The sequence below is a fragment of the Nanorana parkeri genome, unplaced genomic scaffold (assembly GCF_000935625.1).
Source record: "Nanorana parkeri isolate BGI_ZX_2015 unplaced genomic scaffold, ASM93562v1 scaffold1043, whole genome shotgun sequence".
In the NCBI taxonomy this organism is placed as follows: domain Eukaryota; kingdom Metazoa; phylum Chordata; class Amphibia; order Anura; family Dicroglossidae; genus Nanorana; species Nanorana parkeri.
The window spans coordinates 184,860-207,005 of record NW_017307311.1 but is presented as its reverse complement, the minus strand read 5'-3'; the positions used below and the strand labels follow the sequence as shown (position 1 = coordinate 207,005).

The 22,146-nt window shown below is 43.0% G+C and overlaps 1 protein-coding gene across 2 annotated transcripts in view; it reads right to left on the bottom strand.

The window, feature by feature from the left end:
• Positions 1-1,408: 1,408 nt before the first annotated feature.
• Positions 1,409-22,146, bottom strand: part of GLCE (glucuronic acid epimerase) — a 66,242-nt gene continuing 45,504 nt past the window's right edge. Inside the window, exons 1-4 of one of the 2 annotated variants that reach the window (XM_018567413.1) lie at positions 14,297-14,307; positions 9,131-9,696; positions 4,565-4,807; positions 1,409-2,545 (exon numbers count right to left, since the gene is read on the bottom strand). In XM_018567413.1, the coding sequence (XP_018422915.1) occupies positions 1,521-2,545; positions 4,565-4,807; positions 9,131-9,683 (1,821 nt within the window). In that variant the 5' untranslated portion in view covers positions 9,684-9,696; positions 14,297-14,307 and the 3' untranslated portion in view covers positions 1,409-1,520. Of the gene's footprint in view, positions 2,546-4,564; positions 4,808-9,130; positions 9,697-14,296; positions 14,308-22,146 lie in introns of those variants that run through there. The other variant, XM_018567412.1, reaches the window with a different exon arrangement.

Genomic DNA, 22,146 nt, shown 5'->3' with positions numbered 1-22,146 from the left:
CCTCTAACTTCCTGTTGCATCTCTGGGACAAGAAGTGAAGACGAATCTCCCCAATAGGAAACAGACAGCAAAAAATGAACTGGCAGGGGGTTAACCCCTTCCCCATAGATACACTTTGACCCTAGTGAAAACTTGGTGTTGCCTCTAAACAACCTGATATTTGCTTTTTTTACCCACAATTTTCTTTGCCCACCTTTCACAAATATAACACTGCTCTCTGGTTTCCAAAAAGGGTTTGCACTTGTTTAATAAACCCCTTTGGAAGTGTATTTTATAATTCAGGGGGATAATATAAACTGACGCTTTAGAGGCAACTGCAGGTTCTAAAAGAAAAGGTGACCAATCAAACTGGTATGGTGCTATTAGTCCACACAAGGCTGACATAACATTGCTATCTGGGGCGGCATACAAACGTCTGGAAAACAGCAAGTGTACAACACAGTTTCTGTAAGTTACCTGTAGTTTAACATCATTTTCACAGTGTTCAATAGTTGACTCTTGGGTTGGAAGCAGTGATTGTAAAAGTTTATTCCCATAAATCTCTCTAGCAGAAATACATCTGCAATAAATAAAAATGATTTGATATATAAATGTATAAAAACTATACGACTTATTTAATAAAACGGCACCTATGGTAAGCATGTGCAGTAGCTCACAGCAAAAAATCACCAGTGGCTTTTAAAAGTCAACTAAAAGCTGACCGATGATTAATTGCTATAGGATGCTGCACCTCATTGCCCCATGCACTCATTTATGAAATAAATCTTTATGTATTTGTAAAAGTGGATCCAAGGTTGTCTACCTCTTTAATAGAGGTGCATCCAGCACCATGTGAGAGGAGAGTTAGTTCCACTGGGTGGAAATCTTTGGAAACCCGGGAGGGGTATGGTGGAAAGGTCTAGAAATTTTACACCAGGACACCATTGTAGCAACATGAGCGGCATTAAAGTGCATTACACAGGATACCTAGCGTCTTGCTAACAATATTAATTGGCATGTGGAAAGATGGTTCAAACAGAGGGTATAGGAGCACTGCGCATTTCTGCCTGCAATGTCATTAAAAGATAACTAGTTACCCCGTATGATTGTCAACACAATATATGTACACCAGGAATTTTTTTCACCAACCAAATAGGTCAGTCCTAATAACCAAGAATATTAAGGATTTCCCCCTAGGGGTTATAGCTTAATGTTTACAATGAACGTTGTTCCCTCTGCTTCTATGACATCATAAGGACAGAAGGCACAGAACATAATGAGAAAACTCTGGCTGAAAACCTATCCTTATGTATATGAATTCTAAGTCCGATTGGATCTTCCCAAAGACAAACGAATATTAAATAAAACACCAATATGTTTAACACACATTGAAGAACCATAGAGCTGGAGCTCAACAGAAACTGGGGACTAACAAGCTACCCTCTTCCCTAAGCATTAAGAAAATAGAAGTAAGGGCGCTGAACTTGGACATCTGCGATGCTGTTGACAGTTTTCGATCTGGCTGGTATTCCATTTCCTCTCTAGTTATGCTTGGCCCTACCCCCCTTCAAATAAGACTTCCAACGGCGGACAAAGTCCCTAAATATTGGTGACCCATCCATACTGGCGAGGAGCTGCAGCTGATTGATGTGGGTAGTGTGATAGTCCCAGCGGGCAAGGTTAGGGGCAGTGCCTAGCATGAAGTGCCTTAAGTCATAGATGCTTCCAGAACCTGTGTCATAAAGAGGCAACATGGCACGAAGTGACTCCAATCCCCGATCGTATAGCAGCCGTGCCTCTTTTCCCTGCTTTTCTCCAGCGGTTTCTTTAAGGTCATAGAGACCAAGCAGAGCATAAATGAAGCCATTCAGCACAAAGGAGCTAGGTGTCGTAGGGTATTCCTCATACCAGTCGTATTTGTTCATAAATACAGCTTTCACCCCATGCTTTTCTGATGGCAACTTAAATGGAGCAGTTGCTCTGAGTGCTGAGTCTAGATACACCTGCTCTTTAGTCAGCAGGTATGCACGGACCAATGTTGAGATTGCCTGCCCCTGTGCCATGGCAGAGTACCATCCTGGTTCCAGAGCCTTAAAACCCTCTCCCAGCTTTCGAGTCACCATAATTGGCCAGCCACCTTTGGCGTCCTGATTCCTCACCAACCAATCACTGGCGGCAAAGAAAGCAGGTGTGTGGGCAGTGGTGGAAATTGTGACATTATCCAGGAAACCGCTGCCCTTCACCACAACGCGGACAACTTTCTTCGGCATGATCTTAGTTTGACGCACAGCCTTGGTATTGGACAGTCCCACTCCCTTCTTCAAGTCCGTCAACAAATCACGGGTTAGTGTGCTCCAGGTTGTCCGAGCCCCAACCCCATAATAAACATCATGGTTATGGAAAGCAATGAGCTGTGTATTGGTCACATAGTGAATAGTGAACAGCTGGTTCTTCTCGGTGGTCTCCAACACCACGGAAATGCTGCCATTAGTCAAGAACTTCAAGTCAAGAGACAGAATGAAGTCTCTGGTGTTTCCCAACGTTAATGAGGCTCCCTCTGAATTTTCTGGCAGAAAAAGCAAAAACTGGAGTAAACAAAGACATAAAAGGCAACCAATTCAATGCATGAAATTGATACTTCATTATCATATGGGAAGAAAACAATCTTATGATCATGTGTTTGGTACAAACACTCAAAGCGTACGTAGGTTAGGTATACAGTAGACAAAGTTTAACAGAAATATCTGCAGCCACCATATAGATCACAGATCTCCAAGATGACTGAAGACATTTGTATTCAACTCGAATCCATTAACATTCCATGGGTACACTGCAATTAAAGAGTGGCATATTGCAAAACATCAGTCACCACAACATTCAGGGAGGTTATTATTTTCCTGCATAAAATTGTCTGGATTACATGGCTAAAAGTGGTGAAAACAATCACAAGCTGCAAACAAAAAAAACCAAAAAATTCTGATGGGCGGCTTTCATCTCATCTCTAATGATATTATGAATATGTTCAAATACTGCTATAGTACGAGTACATGAATCTGTCTGTAAATTAGTTTCCAGTAATTGTGCACTGAAGGACTTGGGCTGGGAGTCCATTAGCCTTTAATGCAGCAGCAAAACAATGGGTAGGTGACCTCTTTAGCAAGGGATGGAAAAACAAAGAACACAAGATTTTTTTTTGTAATCTTTTTCAACACGAACAATAAAAAAAAACTTCTTAAATTGCATCCAGTTAAAGTTCTCATCACTACGATTTATTGAGCATTAAAAATAACGGTGCACCATTTCACACCGTCTGGCTTTGCTTCTCTAACAAGCTTTTAACGTACTGAGGCCCCACTAATCAATACCCATTAGGATTAACGAGTCAATCACTTCAAGAGACAATGAAGTCACTTTTGTCATCACTTTCTGATAAGCCCTCCAGAGATTACGTTGGAGGACAGCCCTTCTACTGTGCTAATTAATGCAAGGTAGACATCTCACAGTTGACAAATCTTGCTGTCACTAACCAGTAAGAGGAACGCACACAGCTCTGCCTCTAGGCAGGAAACTGGGAAAATGTCAATGTATACATAGGGCTCTGGAGAGGGGGAAAAAAATCCCCATACAGTTCAACCCTGTGCTAAATATATGATACACAATTCCCTCTATGGTCATTTGCACTGCGCTGTTAGAAGCTGGCCTAGGGGCAGGAGAAGTGACATCTTGCAAAAGGTGGTTCAGTTGGGTCATCAAACCCCTAACGGAGTAATTAGTCACCCCCCAGACTCACAGAGAAGGGTACAAGTAAAATGCATCTAAGTCCACATGATTCAGTTTTGCCATCATATTGTCCACTTTATCAGAGAAAAATGTGTAAAAATGTTTCTAAAGAAAAAAGAAAGAACTGGAGCTAAACATTTTTTAAGCCCTTTCTATTATATAGGTCTGAGAAGTGGAGAAAAAAATGTTGTACCATATAAAAATATCTAGGTGGTCTTTTTTTGGGAAGAAATTAAAGCATTTAAACAGTCAATTTCCCACCTACCACCTCGACACCAAGCAGCCCATTTGTTACCACTCTACGGCCTAGTTCAGATGGGTCGACGGCTCCACCAGCCCTTTGAAAAGCAATTTGCATTGGCATGCTTATCAGAGAGCATTTGAGCAGCAGCTGGCCGGTGTTTAGGAGGCAATACTGCCACCTAACTTTTCAATTTTTCCCCTCTTTTTTTTAACCCAATGGGACGGTGCAGTTGCGACGCATTCCCATCAATTGCAATGGTTGCATTTAGGAAACGTCAGCACCTGCTGGTGGGCGGTTGTAAAAATGCAAATCAACCGCCTGTTTTTACCACCTCTTGGCTGCCCGTGTGAAAGAGGCCTAATAGAAAACCATATAAGCTTCCGGGCAGAAACATTCCAGCACAATTTTTTTAAGCTCATTCTGCATTCAAAGTGAACCTGGTCCCAGCTCCCAGCATCAGAGGGAACCTGTTTTTTTGGCAATTACAAGAGCACAAAAGTTTTTTTTCCTTCATTTTTTTGTTAATTGGTCCACTTTAACAACAACCATTCGCACACTCACCTGGAACGACAAAATTCCTGACATGACTCCCTTTCGTCTTATCATAGATTGTGGTCACTGAAGCTCCCTTAGGCACCGACCATGTACCAAGTACACCTTCATTTTTCTCATCTGCCTTCTCATACATCTCCACATGAGGTGGCTTCTCTGTCAAGTTCTTGCTGTAGTGACTTAGCCCATACTGGGCAATCTGGATTGGGTAAAAATATCCCTGTGGACCCCACTGAGTAGACAAGGGAACCCCTAGAAAAGAACACAAAATTTAGTTTGCATGACTATCCATACCATCTTGTGGATGATTCTGGAGGCGAAAGCTGACAGGCATGTTTGGCTCAGTTATCTCCTCACCACCAGAATCATCGGGAAGGTATGAAGAATAAGCATGATCAGATCCAATTTGGTTTCTTAAATATGGTTAAACAATGTCAGTAAAATTGTTCAGGAAGACTAGCTGATTTGGTCTACGTGCGGCTGGATTAATGTTTGCCATTTTCCAAAAAGAAAAGAGTGTAAAAGAAAAAGTGGAACTTTTATGGTCTCCGAGTGCTATATTTGGGGGGTAAGCTTTTTTTTTTTTTCTTACATGGAATCCTTCTGGCCCCTGTGTCTACTGATCATGGTTTTTAGGGGCCAGAAGGGTGGAAATATCTGCTGGATCTCTCCTGTGGGGATATTCGGGACAAAGTTATCAGTCACCTCTGAAGAAGTGGCTCATCATAAAACATGTCAAAGTGTAAAACAAAATGATTTTTTGAAAGTAATACCATTCACATTCTGTATTTTTGTGTGTTTGACCCATGCACTCATAGGGTGTCTGGTTCAAACAATACTAATAATATTATTATTCTGCATTGAGGTACAATGCATTGCTGGGATTTGTAGTTCTATGTATCTAGTTGCCATTCGGCATTGCTGTATAACGTATTGCTGGGATTTATAGTCCCTCTACAGCTTGGAGTCAGTGGCAGAACTACCAGGGGCGTAGAATTTGCAGCTGGGGCCGGGCCCTGGCGCTCCAACACTGCCCTAAAATCATTAGTCTGTATTGTTTTAGAAAAACTCACATGACACGAAAAATATATATCGGTAATTGGTATCGGCGAGTACTTGAGGAAAAGTATCGGTATGCATACTCAGTCTGGAAAAATGGTTTTGCTGCTTCTCTAATATGTTGTTGTTGTATACAATTTAGTATATGTAGGGGGTATTTATTCCTCCAAATCTTCCAATTATGCCACACAGTCTACTCTGTGACATGTAGAACTCTTGTACAGCAGTCCACTAGTGTGGAAAGTCTCCTTTAAGCCTGATCTATAGATATATCACCCCTAGATGATAAATGGGAAGAATGCTTTAATGTTCTGCAAAATTCCACATCTTGTGTCCATGAATGTCGAACACACAAGTCTATACTGTGAACTGTTCCCATTCAACGCCTACAATGTTAACTCAGTTCACAGGAAATATGACCCAGAAATACCCTAAGTGCATTTCACATCCATCTCATTTCTCTGCAAAATCTGACGATGTGCTCTAGTTGCTGCTTTCTGGGACCACATTGCTAAATTCCTCCATGACCATATTGGTTATCCGGTTTCTCTGAAGCCCAAATTACACCTCCTAAAGCAGGGGTAGCAAACCACCGGCCCTCCAAGCTGTGGTGGAACTACAAATCCCATGAGGCATTGCAAGATTCTCACAGCCACAGACATGGCTCCCGAAGAGAGATGCATCATGGGATTTGTAGTTTCACCACAGCTGGAGGGCCGGAGGTTTGCTACCCCTGTCCTAAAGGCAATGGAAGATTTGGTTTTATGCACTTGCACCCAAACCATGGTTGGTGAACATAATTTCTTTGCTAGACAGTCCATAGATAAGCGCTGCATGATGTATGACTCTCCAATAGTTATTCAATCCAACCATGTGGTTAAAGTGACACGAAACTCAGGCGTTAAATCTTAAAATTGCATTCATGTACCTTAACTATTAACAATACTGTATCTTATATGTATATAACAATTACATCTGTGGATCCTCAAATCATCTCTGAATTGGAAAACCCTCATCTCTGGAGGGTGGCTACTTTTGTTCCCCATGGTCCCTGCGTGTGTTGTAAAGTAGTCACCGCTCCAAGCTCACTCCTGTGATGGACTACAATCTCATGTTTAGTTTACTAATTTATATTGTTATATCACAGAAGTGAGCTTGGAGCGGTGACTACTTTACAACACACGCAGGGACCATGGGGAACAAAAGTAGCCACCCTCCAGAGATGAGGGTTTTCCAATTCAGAGATGATTTGAGGATCTACAGCCGAGTGATACACAAATAAGATACATTTTTGTTAATAGTTAAGGTACCTGAATGCATTTTTAAGGTTTAACTCCTGAGTTTAGTGTCACTTAAATGATCATAGAGGTTGTACAAAGTATGGAATGCTGGAATTGGCTCTCCATCGCATAGACAATTAATCTAGCATATACACTACTTCATCCCTGCTTACAAATTGTGAAATCCCGCCACGAGACAGCCCTCTTCCTTTTTGTTTCACATTTTTAAAGCCACTTCAAGCATTCTTCAAAGTGCTGGATTAGATTTAATTACAACGCTGTACATATTTTTAATTAAAAATAAGATTGCAAAGCTCTTTGTCAGTTGGCAGCTTTTTAGGCAAATGTCAAGTCCTTCCAGGAATGTTATATCATATTCTTCTCTCTGTGCTTTCCTGGGCAGCTTTATACCGATTTTATTACCGTAGGTATATTTGCGGTTAATCGATGTACGCAGCCAAAGGAAAAAAACAATAACCAAACAAAAAACAGGGATCAGCTCTAAGGATGACCTTTCTGCTGAACGTGGACATCCGCTATTCAGGTTATGTCCAACAATCCTGCCATAATAGCGATGAGTACAACATGACACCAGGTACGTAATCTTTACAAAGCTGAAGACCACAGCCCTACCAACATGTCTTCTGAGGCCTGCTGGTGCAAGCTAAATAATCATCTAGGATGGTCCAGCATCGTTTTATACCCTTATTGGATTTAAAGCTTCATCAGCAACAGTTACCACTCTTGAACATTTGGGCTCTATATGCCAGAATGGACAGCAGTGTGACAACATGAAGCACCACATTAAAAGGGCAAGTCTCACAAAATGTGAGAAAATTAAAGTGACATTAAACCCTCAGATTTTTTAACATAAAACAATACTGTAATGTGTGCCTTACTGTAATCCATGGTAGTTTCCCTTCTCTTTGATGCTCTTCCTTTTAAATCTGTATCTGTTCTCATGCTTGGAGAGAACTTCCCTTTTCAGCAGACTGCCTTGTCTCAAACGGTGTCTGTGTATACGTTTCTATAGGCTGTAACTTGAGCCAGCACTACAGGAAGAGGCACTCAGCTGAAAAGGGAAGTTCTCCCCAAGCATGAGAAGACATGAGGATTTAAAAAGGAAGAGCATCAAAGAGAAGGGAAACTACCATGGATTACAGTAAGGCACACATTACAGTATTGTTTTATGTTAAACAATCTGAGGGTTTAATGTCACTTTAAAAACTTACCGTCACCACTCCACCACCTCTCCCAGCCCCCACTGTGCATACCTTTGAGTTGCCCCCGCAGCCGATGCACGCTACATACACTGTACTCCAGTCCCGCAGTGATCATTCAGGATAATACTCGCAAATGGTGAACGTTTATTGGTCAGCATGGTCACGTGATCAAGCTGACCAATGAGAAGTGCTTCTTACTTTCAGGACCTGGTCCCCGTGTCATGTGGTACAGTACACAAGCCGGAGGGGGAAGCTCAAAAGGTGTGCACACCAGGGGCTGGGAGAGATGGCAGAGTAATGTAAGTAAGTTAATTTTAACTTTTGAGAAAGTGAACTTACCCTTTAAGGTGATGCTGCACCTTGGCACACTGCTATTCCATTCTTGCATATAGGTATGAACAGTGGGGGCAGGGAGAGGTGGCAGAGTGTTATTGGTAAGTTCATTTTCTCACATTCTACCCTTTGACATCTTACTCTTGCATCTAAGCTCTGGGCTCCTGCCTCTCTGTTGTGTAGGTCAGGCCTGCAGCAACAGCATAGTGATGGAAGTGCATAGTTCTAAATGAGAAGGGATGGTGAATTTCAGATTAGCAATGCAGTTATTGGCTGCTACAAATTGCAATAGCCAATAGCAGGCTAGCTATTGCACCCACCCACTGCCTGCTCTCAATCTGCAGAGGAGGGACCTGAAGGAGAAATTTTGGCATGGGGACTGCAGACTCAGATGTCAGTGGTCTCTCCTTACAGGCTGTAATCGGCTACAGCGATCTGTGTCCCCTTTGCCTGCTGCAGCCGATTACAGCCTGTAAGGAGAGACCACTGACAGTCTGAGAGTCTGCAGCAGGGAGGAGATCAGCAGAGTTTTTGCGGTAGCAGCGGCAATGGGAGAAGAAACCGAGATGCAATGAATGGGCTGACAAAAGCCTAGGCGCCAGGACGCAATTTCTCGTCGCATTGGCGACCTGGCGCCTGGGATTTGTCGAGCCCCAATATACATATAACCAAAAACCTACCTTCTACACCGCTGATGCATTTCACTCGATCTCGGACTTCAACATTATACCCCTCGAATGACATGAAGACCCCATCAGAGTGGTACGGGCCTCGTTGTGCATATACTTTGGAGTAGCTGTGAGAAAATTCAAATCGCTCAAATCCATCATACTGGGCAACCTTTCCATAAACCTCAAAATATTTCTCCATCCATGAGAAGGGCATGTACACCTCACTGCCCTCTCTCCGGCACCTAATGGTTTGATCTTCATTAATCACGCAGTCTATCTCCTCATACTTGGGTCCTGTGCCTTTACTGCCCACCAGTGGTGGTGCCTTCTGCTGCTCCTGGGGAGAGGCCTCCTCAGATCTGGGTTGGCCATTGGCAACGTTGCTTTCTGAGGCCGCTGCTCGCTTCTCTAGACTGTCAGCTCGCAGGCCTGATTGTGGCCCCCATGGCAGGGTAGACTGATGGTCATTGCATTTGTTCCACAGTAAGACAGTCACCAATGTGAAGAGAGAGCAAATGAAGATGAGTGTCTTATAGTTGACACGAGCTGCCAAGCAACGCATGTTCACACCATACCTAGGAGCAAGAACAAAAAAGGGAACATTAGTATTTTACGAATAATGAAATAAAAAAAATAAAAAAAAAATAAAACTTCACTGTCACTGGAATAATATTTTGAAACATTTAAAGGAATTAGAGATTTGTATTTGGTAAAAGAATAAGGAGCTTGTGCATATTGGACTAGGTGGAGTTTTGTAAAGACCAGATATTCTCAGACATGTAAAAAGGTATTTCCAGGGAAATTCCCTTCGTTCATAGAAGTGATAGCAGAGGTCACTCCCCAAACGTTCTATACTTATCCAGATCATACATCTTCAAGAACTCTGGGCAAATAAAATCTTAACCCTTGCAGTGGGGCTACCCCCACACTGCAAGGGTTAAGTGCTCATTTTGTATAGGGAGCTGAAATAACTTGGCTTAGTTATACTCACATGGATCACGACCTTGGCTGGTTTCTAGACCTGTCCCTTTAGCCTGTCTCCTCCTCCACTCCAGCGATGAAATGTCCCTCGGCATCCTTGCATGCAATATTATATAAAACGTGATGACTGACAGGACCTCAGACTGCCAGAGCAGAGGGGGAAATCAAAATGACATCACATTAAGCAGCAGGTAAAGAGATGCAAAGCACTCTGGGAATCCAGGAAGTTGGGGAAAGTGATGGGCAGACGGAAGGCAGCACTCACTACATAAAAGGGAATATTTTCAAGTAAGCTTGTAAGTATGTCTTCCTATTACAATGCTGTTATAATTAGGAATGCACCGATATATCGGCCACCGAAACGTATCGGCCGAAAATAACACTTTTGGCGTAATGCGGCGCATCCCTGAGTTCTCTCCTCCCCATGTGTGTCCCAGCGGGGAAGAGAGAAAGTGTCACAGGCGGCCGAGCGCTGTGGTAGGAGAGCGCTGTTAACGGCCGGTGTCTCTCCTCCCACACCGCTCGGCCGCATATCACAGTCCGGCAGAGTGGTGTGTGGGCGGAGACAGGCTGCGCTGTCACAGAAGGCTGGGCTCTCCTCTCTGCACCGCTTGATCAGCCTCCTGTGACAGCGTGTCAGAGAGGAGAGCCAATGCAAACACTCAGAGATCGCTGAGTGTATGTAGATGATTGAAAACATGGTATATGCACTACATCCTCAATTATGAATGAATGGGAGTAATCTACATCCACTCCTGTTCATTCATAGTTGTAGTTATTTAACATACTCTGTCCTCATGTTATCAATGAACAGAAACACTCAGAGGATTCCTGTTCATTGATAACAGGGGATAGAGAAAAAGAGATGAGGATTTTGTGTCCTAAATCTCTTTTTCTATTTTAAAAGGGAAATATCAGGGGTCTGTTTAGACCCCCAATACTTCCCCTAAAAGTAAAAAATAAAAAAATTTATAAAAAAAATTAATACAAATAAATATAAAAAAATAAAAAAATAAAAATAAACATTTTCGGTATCGGTTTCGGCCTGACAGTTTTTTTAATTTCGGTTTCGTTTCGGTTTTAAAATTTCCATTTCGGTGCACCTCTAGTTATAACAGGATAGGATGCTGGGACTTTAAAACTCCTTTAAATCCTCCAGCTATCTCCCTAGGCTATGAAATGGCATCATCACTGTGCCCAGGTCTTCCCCTTTCTTCGAGCTCCCAGTGCCTGAAACACATTCAACTGACAGCACCATGAAATGCAGTAAAGAGTGATACCTCTCAGTGCATAACCTCCCAACCATAGACTGGTTTCTGCGGTACAAAGTAATTATGAGAATGTAAATGGAGGCTGACTTCAGGTATCACAGTAGTAAATAAGATACCCTTTTTAAAGTGAATTAATAGGTGTATTTATTGTTTCCTAACATTCAATCACAGAACAGCGAGAACAATGAGTAATAGCAAGGGGCTTATGAGCTAAAAATGGGTGTGCTGCCTGTAGCAGTCTGATTTTAGGTGTCATGAATCTGTTTTATGTTACAAAATGACAGCTGGAGTCTGACTGCCAGAGGAAGAGAAAACACACAATTGTTTTATAACTCCGACGCCGTTACCTATCCCTCCAACCATAAGAAAAAACAGAAAACATGCGCTGCTTACATGTCTAGAGGATAGACTTAAACAGCCCTGCATCAGAGATTTATAGGCGACTAACAAAAAGTGAACAAAGCAAGAGAAATATTAAAAACCTTTAGTCAGAAGTTTCATCTGCTTATATTTAACCTAATGCACCAGTCACAGAGAACATCAAAACTAGGCTTCCAGGTCAAAGTTACCACCTTTATCACCTTTCAGTAAAAATCACATCATCAGTATGCAGGTCTGTATGCAGATATGAAACCATCTCACATTCATTAGGTAAACAAACATTTTTATTTTACTTACAATGACTGTTTTTCCACTTCCTGGTCCTCTTGGGCATTAGTGATATGATGTGCCCAAGCATTGCATCCTGGAAAAGATACAGCAGCAGAGCATTGCTGGGAAATCTCATCTGTAAGCTCCCGAGATCTCAGCTGGCCATACACCTATAGATTATCTGCAGATTTAGTATGGTCAGATGGAGAAAGTTCAACAGATTCCTCCATCTACACTAAGCTGTGTGGATGGAGGAATCTCACACTGGGCCAAGCTCCAGTATCTTGCTAGTCGGCCCTGCAGGCTCTCATCAATACACCTGAACAATGCCTGCGCTTGCAACCAGACTGTTTAGGTATTTTTGAGAGCTAGCGAGGTCAGACTAGCGACATACTGAAGCTTGGCCCAGTGGGAGATTCCTCCATCCACACAGTTTAGCGTAGATGGAGGAATCTGTCGCACTTTTTCCATCTGACCATAGAAAATCTGCAGATAATCGATAGGGGGATGGAAAGCTTAAGGCGAGGTTCACACCATTTTCTGGACCAGATCTGGACCGGAAAAATGGTGTGAACCTGCCTGCAGTTCCAGTGCATTCCAGATCAGACAAAATGAGAAATCCAGTATTTTTCTGGTCTGGTCCAGACTGCGCTGGTGTGAACAAATGCCAGAAATAGCATAGGGATACCTTAGAATGCATTTTGGGCCCGGAAACAACCTGGTCTGTTGATGATCTGGATGTGGTGCTAATGGGCCCCTAAGGTGACTCATGTCATTTCAAAGATATGGGTAAAGTTCCTCTTTAGTGAAATACACAAACATATATTTGAATGTTCAATTACTTAGAAATGGAAAGCAGACCTGCAGCAATAATATTTTCCAAAAACAGTAAATGGACAAAACGCTGCAACTGCAGAGATTTAATTTTTGCTGCCAGTCGACCTGCCGATGTCCACTGTCATCATTGAACTATAATTCTTCTTTCCTGTTGCTTCTACATTTCACTTGTCACTGTTCCTTCTACTATTACTGGAGGGTCCGGAGGGGACAGCCCCCCGCTAGCTGTTCCTGTCCAGTAGGAGCTGTACAAATGGACGATAACACCTTTATAACACTGTGCGAATGGTCCAGCCAGCAGCTGCCCCCCACTCATCCAGCTACTGACAGCCATAAATGAGCATCTGTCAATCAGCGGTGGACAGGTTTCCTATATGCCCTGAGCCTTCAATGCAATTTCTCTTCTAGTGAGCAGTTTTGCCAAGTTTTAGGTTTTAAAATCATGCAGCGGAATCATTTATAGAACGTAAATAGGAGGAAAATTAAACCATTCCAACAAAGCGCAGCAAGCTGAAGGTTGTGCACATAAATCCATACAATGATAAAGTTAAGCCAATAGATTCAGCAACAGCTGACTAAATGCTCCATGTCAGCAGCAGGATTTCTGGACAGAGGCGATAAGACGGAGAGAGCCGCGTCTATTAAATCAGTCTCTCACTGGGTTGTCAGCACAAAACTATCTCCCATACACAGCATCATCCATCCGAATCAGGGAAAGCGCACCTGTTTATAGAGCACTGCCTGACTAAGCTCCTACTGCTTTATATATAAAGAACGCGACCATAAGCCTTGCATCTCCCACACACACAATGCTGTACAATGTGAAAGTCTATACAGCAGGCGGCATCACACCGAGCCATGTACACAGTGTTTGGCAGCCACACATACCATGAATTCCTCAATGATATTGTATACACAGCTGAGCATAAAAGGACCTATGTTTCTCTGGAACTATAAAATCTGCTGGGGCGCTATAAAATCGGCAACACCAACATGAAAGAATGATTAAGGTCCCTTGGGGAACTGAAACATGTTAGCACCCTTGGCGGCTGCTTTTATGCCTTTTCAATAAAGAAAACGCCATAAGAGGATTCCCATGAGTGCCAGCTCTTTTCCACAACATGAAAGTACATCTTAAGTTTTTAAAAGACACCCCCTCCTATTGCGAATCTTTCTAAAAATTGCCAATAGGGTTCATGCACAAGCCTACAAAAAATGCAGCATTTTTCTCTTTGTTTATGGATCTGAACACAAGTGTATAGTGCTACGACTCCAAGCACAAAGATGCAAAAAGGTCAATAAACTTGCGCTGTGTTCAGATTCATCATTTAGAGTATATGAATGTTAACGTTTACATGCGTACATTGCAAATGTATTTAAATGGCGTAAAAGAGCAGCCCGAGTCAAGGGATGGATGCTATGCGGCAGGAGATACCTAGCACTCTTTTGCTGGGACGCAGGTGGCTTCTGGCGCCTAGCACCCTTCTGTTTTTGGGACGCAGGCGGCTTCTGGCGCCTAGCACCCTTCTGTTGCTGGGACGCAGGCGGCCTATCGTGAGGCGTGCCTAAGGTCTGTGGGATGTGACCTCTCAGTTCCTTCCACCCCGTGGCTGGAGATAGAGAAAAATTAAGTAGACTGTTGATGTCACGGCAAGTAAATGTGACTTTTTGGCTTTTGCATTTACTTATTTAAAAAAATTGGGGCCATTTTAGCAGTTAAGGGAACATTGTAAAAATGTGTCTCATGCTGGAGTTCAGCTTCAAATACCAAACCTGTCAGCTGTAAAGGCCAATTCCACCTTTCTGACCATATTTCAAATTATACCCACATTTAGGGTGCAACGTATGAAACATGGTCACATTCCCCAACCCCCACACACGTACCTGACTTGCAGGATTCCTCTCCCTGCAGCGGCCTGTATTTTTGTGTAATTGGTGCAGCTGTGCATGACAAAGCCCAAACAACCGCATCATTCACTGAGAGGATTTGTGAATGGAAAGACTACAATGCCACCACAGAAGGAGGACTTGTGGATCTCAATGGTGCACAAGTGAGGTAATGTCACCACACTTGTAGCCCATTGATTACTTCCTCCAGGCACATAACAAAAGTTCTGTACCTCTGCAGGGACCTGGAGGAAAAGTCTGAGGGAGCCTGGGCATTGCACCTGTGATCCGCCCATGCCTCCAATACAATACTTTTATAAATGCACATTTTTTTTCTTATATCAGGGTGGTGCATTTATTATTTTTTCCAAAAAGTAGTTGACTATGCCCTTAAACCTTAATGTGAGCACAAGATTGCCCTTTACTTGACTCCATCTTGCTTTGGATTTTATCTCCTATGCCTGCATTAACTTTCATTCAGATTCACCATCCTTTACCTGCATGAACTTTTAAACTATTCCAATGGAAGACCAAAAACTTTCTACATTCCAGTAAGGTGTCCCTGGGAATGAGCTTTGAGTGAGGAGAAGGCCTTAGGGTATGGTGGAAGACAGTGTGGAATACCTGTTAGCATTCTTGTTTCTTATTTGCACCTCTTCAATGAGTACTTTGCCCAAGGCAATGCTAGTTTTTTTTTTGTCCAAAACAAGGGTCACTTTTCCCGTTTTACCATTTCACCTTCATTAAGAACTCCTAGTGTCCGTAAAATCATGGCACATAAATCAAGTACTGATAATTAATCCTAAATCTAAAACTGTAAACAAGACCCCTACACCTTCATGTTGCCTGGGGACGGTCAACGCCCCTTGTATTCTATTAAACTATAGATTGTGGGTGTAAGAGCAATGTAGCAGAGTTCTCTTGTATCTCTCCAATAATGACAATATTGCTGTATGGTCAATACATTCACCTATTCATAAAAGAACGCAGAGTCTCGTCCTGGGTTGGTGTCACCTATAAGAACGTGTATGAATACATATATCCCAAAGCTAATACCCCAATATTTACATTTCTGGAAGTCTAGCATCCCTCATACCTATAATTATGTGACAGCAGAGCCGGTTATTTATTGCAGGGATGGCTGGAGAATCCAGTAAACAGCCAGGTCATTCTAGCAGCCAGCAGGATTTTATAAAGAGAAATATAACCATCCACTGACCGAGTTATTAATTTAGGAACACTAGTTAACTTTTAAATGCTCAAATACGAGTCCCTTCACTCCTCCTGTGCTGCATTTGAATGTTTCTAATAAGGCCTCCTTAACAAACAATGCAGCCCACTGAGCCCTGTGCGGCAGCTTTATATTAATGTAACTGCAAACCTGTTAACTGGCTCAGATAAGTCATCTCCAGCACATGTACCCCGAGACCCAACACCCCCCCACACATCCCTTCCATGGACCGCCCCTGCACCCTAAGGACCCAAATCTGCCACCTACTCACCATCACGCAGCACCTCCTCCCTGTCACCAGAGCACAGCCAAGACTTCAAGGCAAGAAGCGTTTGCTATAAATCTCGAGCCCACACACAGTGCTGGCTGCCACTTTACTCTGTGAATTCCTAAACTGAGAGTGGGAGAGCGAGCAACGTTCCACTGTGAATTGTGAATACAAATGCAAACTAATTGGTCTCAACCCTAATTGAATTCAGACGGCAGAGAGCTTCGGAATCGACAACTTGCAGGGAGGCAGTCCACATTGAAACAGCTCGTATGGGTCGACGCAAACGCACGGGCTCAAGGACAAGTGTGTATCATATCAACACCTATATGACGACAGCACGGTAACAGGGCAGAGAAATTACCTGGGAAGAAGAAAAGAGACGTCTTACACAAGATCCATTAAAAATATTCACATACTCTACACCAGCTGTGAACAAATTAATATGGAGTTCAGAAGCCAGTCAGGCCAATCCAAGAGCCAGAAGAAGGCAACCTCATCGACAACTAGAGAAAGCCTCAAAAGTAAAAAGGCACCAGCTGTCATTTTTAAGGAGCATTGGCGACCTGGCTCCAGGGATTTGTCCAGCCTTGCTCTACTCATCCACACAAGACCGAGGGACAGACGGTCAATTTCCATTCCAATATCCGCTCATCTAAGAAGTCTTTGGTAGTTATGCGTCACCAGAACTATACATCTGCAGATGGAGTATTTTTAGTTGTCTTCTAAATCTATCTTCCTTTTATACACAATACACATGGTATATACTGCAATTGGACGCATGGGTAAAATAGCAACAGATGCGTATTTAACCCCTTAGCGTCCACTGGCGTACATAGTACATCATTGCCAGCGGGCCCATTTAAATAGACTAGGTTTACAATTGTAAAGCCGGCTGACTGCTTTACAATAGAAGGGATTCTGGCGGCTCAACTGCCTCGAACTGCCAAATCGCGTCATCGGGCCGGTAAAGTGTCCGCCAACACCCCCCACCGGGTTTCCCGGCCTCCACTGCCCCTGCTGCGGGCCCGGGAGCGGCATTTCGGGTGCCAGCGGGAAGCTGTGGAGGAGAGCGGCAAACTTCTACCTCCTCCAGGTATTACATCACTACCGGTACCTGAGCTGTAATTGCTCAGCTACTGAAGCTGAGCAATAAGCTTTTGAAGTGAGATCTGCACTTCTATAGCTTATTTAAAGTGGAAAGGTGACACACAGGGTCTTTTGGACCCCCAGCATCACCTTAAAGAGGACCTGTAACCACCAATATGCTATCACAGAGGGGGCTTTATAAGCCCCCCCCCCTCCCCATGTGATAGCAGTTAAAGTAAAAAAAAAACAAAACAAAAAACAGTTTAAAAAAATAATATTAACCCCACTGCGACCAGTGACGCGCATAGTAAGTCACTGGCAGCGGGACCGTTTAAACAGACTCCAGACTCTGATTACATTTGTAAAGCTGTCGGCTTTCCAATAGAAGCGATTCTGGCGACTCAGCTGTCTTCAGATCGATTCAACGGGCCAGTAAACTGCCCACCCTCCGCTGTATTTCCCAGGCTCCGCTACCCCTCCTACGGGCCCGGGACCAGCTTCTCGGGTGTCGGGGGGAAGCTGGGGAGCAGTAAACGTCTGTTCACTGATTTCCTCCCCGTTCTATGAGACCGAAAGCGATGCAGATTACATCACTTCCAGTCCCATAGCTGTCATTACTCGGCTCCTGAGGTCCAGCAATAAGCTATTGAGTGCGATCTGCACTTCAATAGCTTATTTAGAGTGTAAATCATAAAAAGTCCCCTGCGAGCACACGTCATAACTTAAACACGCGTCGGGTGTGCCTACGTACGAAACCGATGACCGCGATGCACATGTTGGGTACGCTAGAGTGAAAGCAATAATTCTAGGACTAATATTTACTTAGGGGCTGCTACGTAAAGCGCTGTCTATGGACTTTTTGGAGGTATTTTGTCACCGTTTCACGGACGCACGCAATTTTTAAACTGGCCATGTTGGGTATCTATTTACTCGTTGTAAGCTCATCTTTCAGAGGTAATATTTAGGTAGGGGCTTTTAAAGTGTTGTCTATGGACTTTGAGTTACTGAAAAGGGTTAAAGAACGTATGATTTTTTTTGGGGGTGGGGAGAGAAGGATGATTTACGGATTATTACTTTACGGGTGGATTATGGTCATGGGTCTATGGCTAGCCTTATAAGAAGGTTGAATATATCAGAGTTCTGCCATTTTCTTCTTATAGGCACCATTTACTCATTGGTCCCCATTCACACCTGTGCAATTTGATGTGCGTCTGCCATGTGCAACAAGAGGAATCCCATTATTTTTCTATGAAGCCTGTTCACACCTATGCGTTTCAACTTGGAAAAAGGTGCAGGGGCTTCTTTTTGTGATACACGGTGCGCTTTTAGCTCTACAGACTTCAATGGAGGACACGTACATGTGTTTTGGCACACTCTCACGCAGAACAGCCGCTCTCTTCCTCTGAGCAACATCTTTTTCAGGAAGGCTACATGGAAAGAAGGAGCAAACAGGCAGCACCATGCTTGATGTGGAAGAACAAATAAGGCAGGCATGCAGCAAGCCATATAATTGTGGTTGCGGGGACCATTCAGCAATGGCTGGATGATCCCAGCGACCACAATTACAAGGATCGCTGCAAGCGCTAGAGGGCCCGAGAGGACATTGTCTGCGAGGTTTAAGTGGACCGGGATGGCCAAAACACATCAAAGCAGACTTGGTGTCACTGCAGATACTGCTGGTTAATGACCAAAATAAAAAAAAATGCATTAAAAACACCCATAAATGAGCTATAAAAACATGCTAAAAAACATGACAACGCACAAAGACTTCACAGCGGGTGCTTTTATGACCACTTTAGTCAGATCCGGCGTTTACACTATAGCAGTATGTCTAGATCAAGAAAGGCCTCATTCACACAAGCAACATGCATTCTCTTAGCAATTGTTAACCAAGCAGGCTAGGTCACTGAAATGAAATAGAGAATCCATGAAAAATGTACTTTTTATACAATAATAAAGATATGGTACAGCCATATAATATAGTAAAAACTGAACAGTGGCAGTAACCCCTTTATGATCACAGGTCATTGTTACCCAGATCTAAAATGTAGCTCGACAATAACTTTGACTACCTAAATAATGTTTATAATTCATTAAGGGAATTATAGAGCTTTTATATGATACACCACTATGGGAGGGGGAAAGAAACTCCCTCACTTTTTGCATTAAGGCTAGGTTCACACCAGATTCTGGCCAGAACGCACTGCATCGCATTGCGGCCGTCTCACTTTTTTTGTGGGGCAGGAGGGGGCGTGGCGAACCATTAAAGTGATTGGCACTGTAGCCACGCCCTGCGGGCCGCAATGCGATCGGCCGCACGGGATCGCAAGGCACATCATGCCTGCAGTCCGGTGCGATCAAAATAGTGCTTGCAGTTTTATTCTGAAATAAACTTTATGTTTGTAACACTGCATTTGTGTATTTCATTTTAAATTAAGGATGGTGTTCATGTAATTGTTTTTATCCGATTAATTGATGGACATATTTTTGATTTAGAAATCTTCCGCCCCGTGTGTATAGCTGGGTCAATGTTGCTTTCATGCCACTATTGCCAGTAGATGGAGTCGAGCAGCTAAATTATTCCATAGCGAATATAAAGCACGTGTCATCAGTATTTGGCTACAAAAGTGGAAATACACTTTAAAGGGGCTGATTTATAGATCTTCCACCCAGCTTCATCATCCCCTTAGTCAAAAAGACAAGCGAAATGCCTAAGTCCCCGTTCACATCCTTACGTTCTGTGAACGCATGTTGTGTTCGTTTGCAGCTTTCCCCCTGAATGTTGCCCATTGATTTCAATGGGTGTCGCACATGTGACAAATGCGGGAAAGTAGCTCATGTAGCAAATTCTGCTACAGGCGTACCAAGTTTTTTCACCATGCGTCAATGTGCCGGAAAACAATGTTGTGCATTGTTAATGCGCGGGTTTACGGAACGGGGACTAAGACTTGAACCAAGCAGAGCAGCATTTTCTCCAGGAAAGTTAAAAAAAAAAAAAAAAAGTTTCATATTTAAGGCACATACAGCCCTGTGCGCATGTTGTTGCTCAGATTCACATATATACGTGTGTAGCTGTCACCTGCCATTGATTTCTACAGGCTGAATGGTTGCTGTACTCTGCACCAATCACTTCCAGCAGAGAAAATCCAGCCGTATATGATATGATATGTGGCCATTTATACCGTGTGCATGAGCCGTTATCCATCCCGGCAAAACTTATGCCAGAGTTTGTTTACAGGTCCTCTTAAATAAACAACTTTCCTGCTCAGACACATTCCCAGGTAGGTCAGTGAGGCCGCACTCACCTGTCAGAATCTTTGCACATTGTGGACACTGCAAAGCGCGCTCAGTCTTCCAGAGCAGCTACGATGACAAGGAACACCAGACTATGTAGACGTCTGTTTGGTGCACAGAAGCTGAATCCAAGGTGTGTTGGCGTATTACAGACTACATGTTCAACAACACAGCATGTTACCAGCTGGTATCATCATTTCTCTCCATATGGGGAGATCACAAGAGCAGGCTCATTATTTTGTCTGAAACCCAACACCACGATGGTGGGCACACAGAGCACCTGTCAGCTGCCAGGGCGAGCCAGGAAGGAATCACTTACTGCCATTAGTGAATCCTCCTTTCCATCTGTCACTGACTTTATGTTAAGCCGATTTTCCATCCGCGCTTTATTTCATTTACTTGCAGAGAAATAAAATCAAGCCAAAGAGCAGAAAACAATCATCATCAGTATTTTGCAAACATGTAAAAATCTCCTATAATGTCCAATGTCAAAGGCATGGAAGGGAATGGGTGAAGAGAGCAGACGGTACCCTGTGGTCCAGTTTCACACATTATCTGGCTTGGATGAAGGAGCACAATGTCCCAAATGCCAGGGTGGCATGATCCTCATGTGCAAAATGGTCTCTTCTTGCTACAGAAAAATAAGCTAGATGATGTAAGACGATGAAATAGCTTACAGATTATTAATGGATGGAGCTTTATTGAAAAGTGGCATTCTAATAACATGTTTACTGTACTGTGTGCGTGCTCTAGGGAGGACATGTGCAAACAATGTGTGCGTTTACTTGGCTAGAAGACAGAGCAATCGGCTGGAACAAAACACTGTACCGACAAAGGTTTAATAAAAAAAAAAAGTGGAGGAAAGGAAAAGCTGATGTCTCATCTCCGTAGCTCGTATTTGCTTTTATTTCTAAGCTGGAAAGAATCTGACTGATTGTAACAGGTTACAGAATCCAGTGTTGCCCCCCATTTTTTCTCAATCAGCCATCGTGGGCCTCCTGTGTCAATGGACTGAATTAAAATGGTGTGCATGGCTCTTAACAGATTCCAACCCCTAAGATTAGTCATTTTAATTCAAAAGGAAAATTACAAATTAAGAGTACTAAAGACGGCATATAAATTTTACTTATAGACCTGCTGATATAAGTGGCGCAACACAGCGAGATCACCTAAGATTTCCGTTCACGCCATCGCATTTTAAGTGCAGAAAAAGAATCGTTTTTAATATAATCTAGGGCTGCAACTAAGGATTATTTTCATAAAATCGATTAGGATGGCCGATTTTTTTTTATTAATCGATTAAAAAAAAATTAAAAACCATCTTTTATTTAGAATCAAATACACAAATGGAGTGTCACGGAAAAAGGTTTACTTCAGAATGAAACTGCATGCATACATTTTTACAATCGCACCGCACTGGAAAGCAGGGCATTGTGGTACCACGCGTTCCAATGCATGCAATCGCACTGAGGGTGGGAGGAGTGTTTGGGGTGCCATTAAAATTAATGGTACTGCA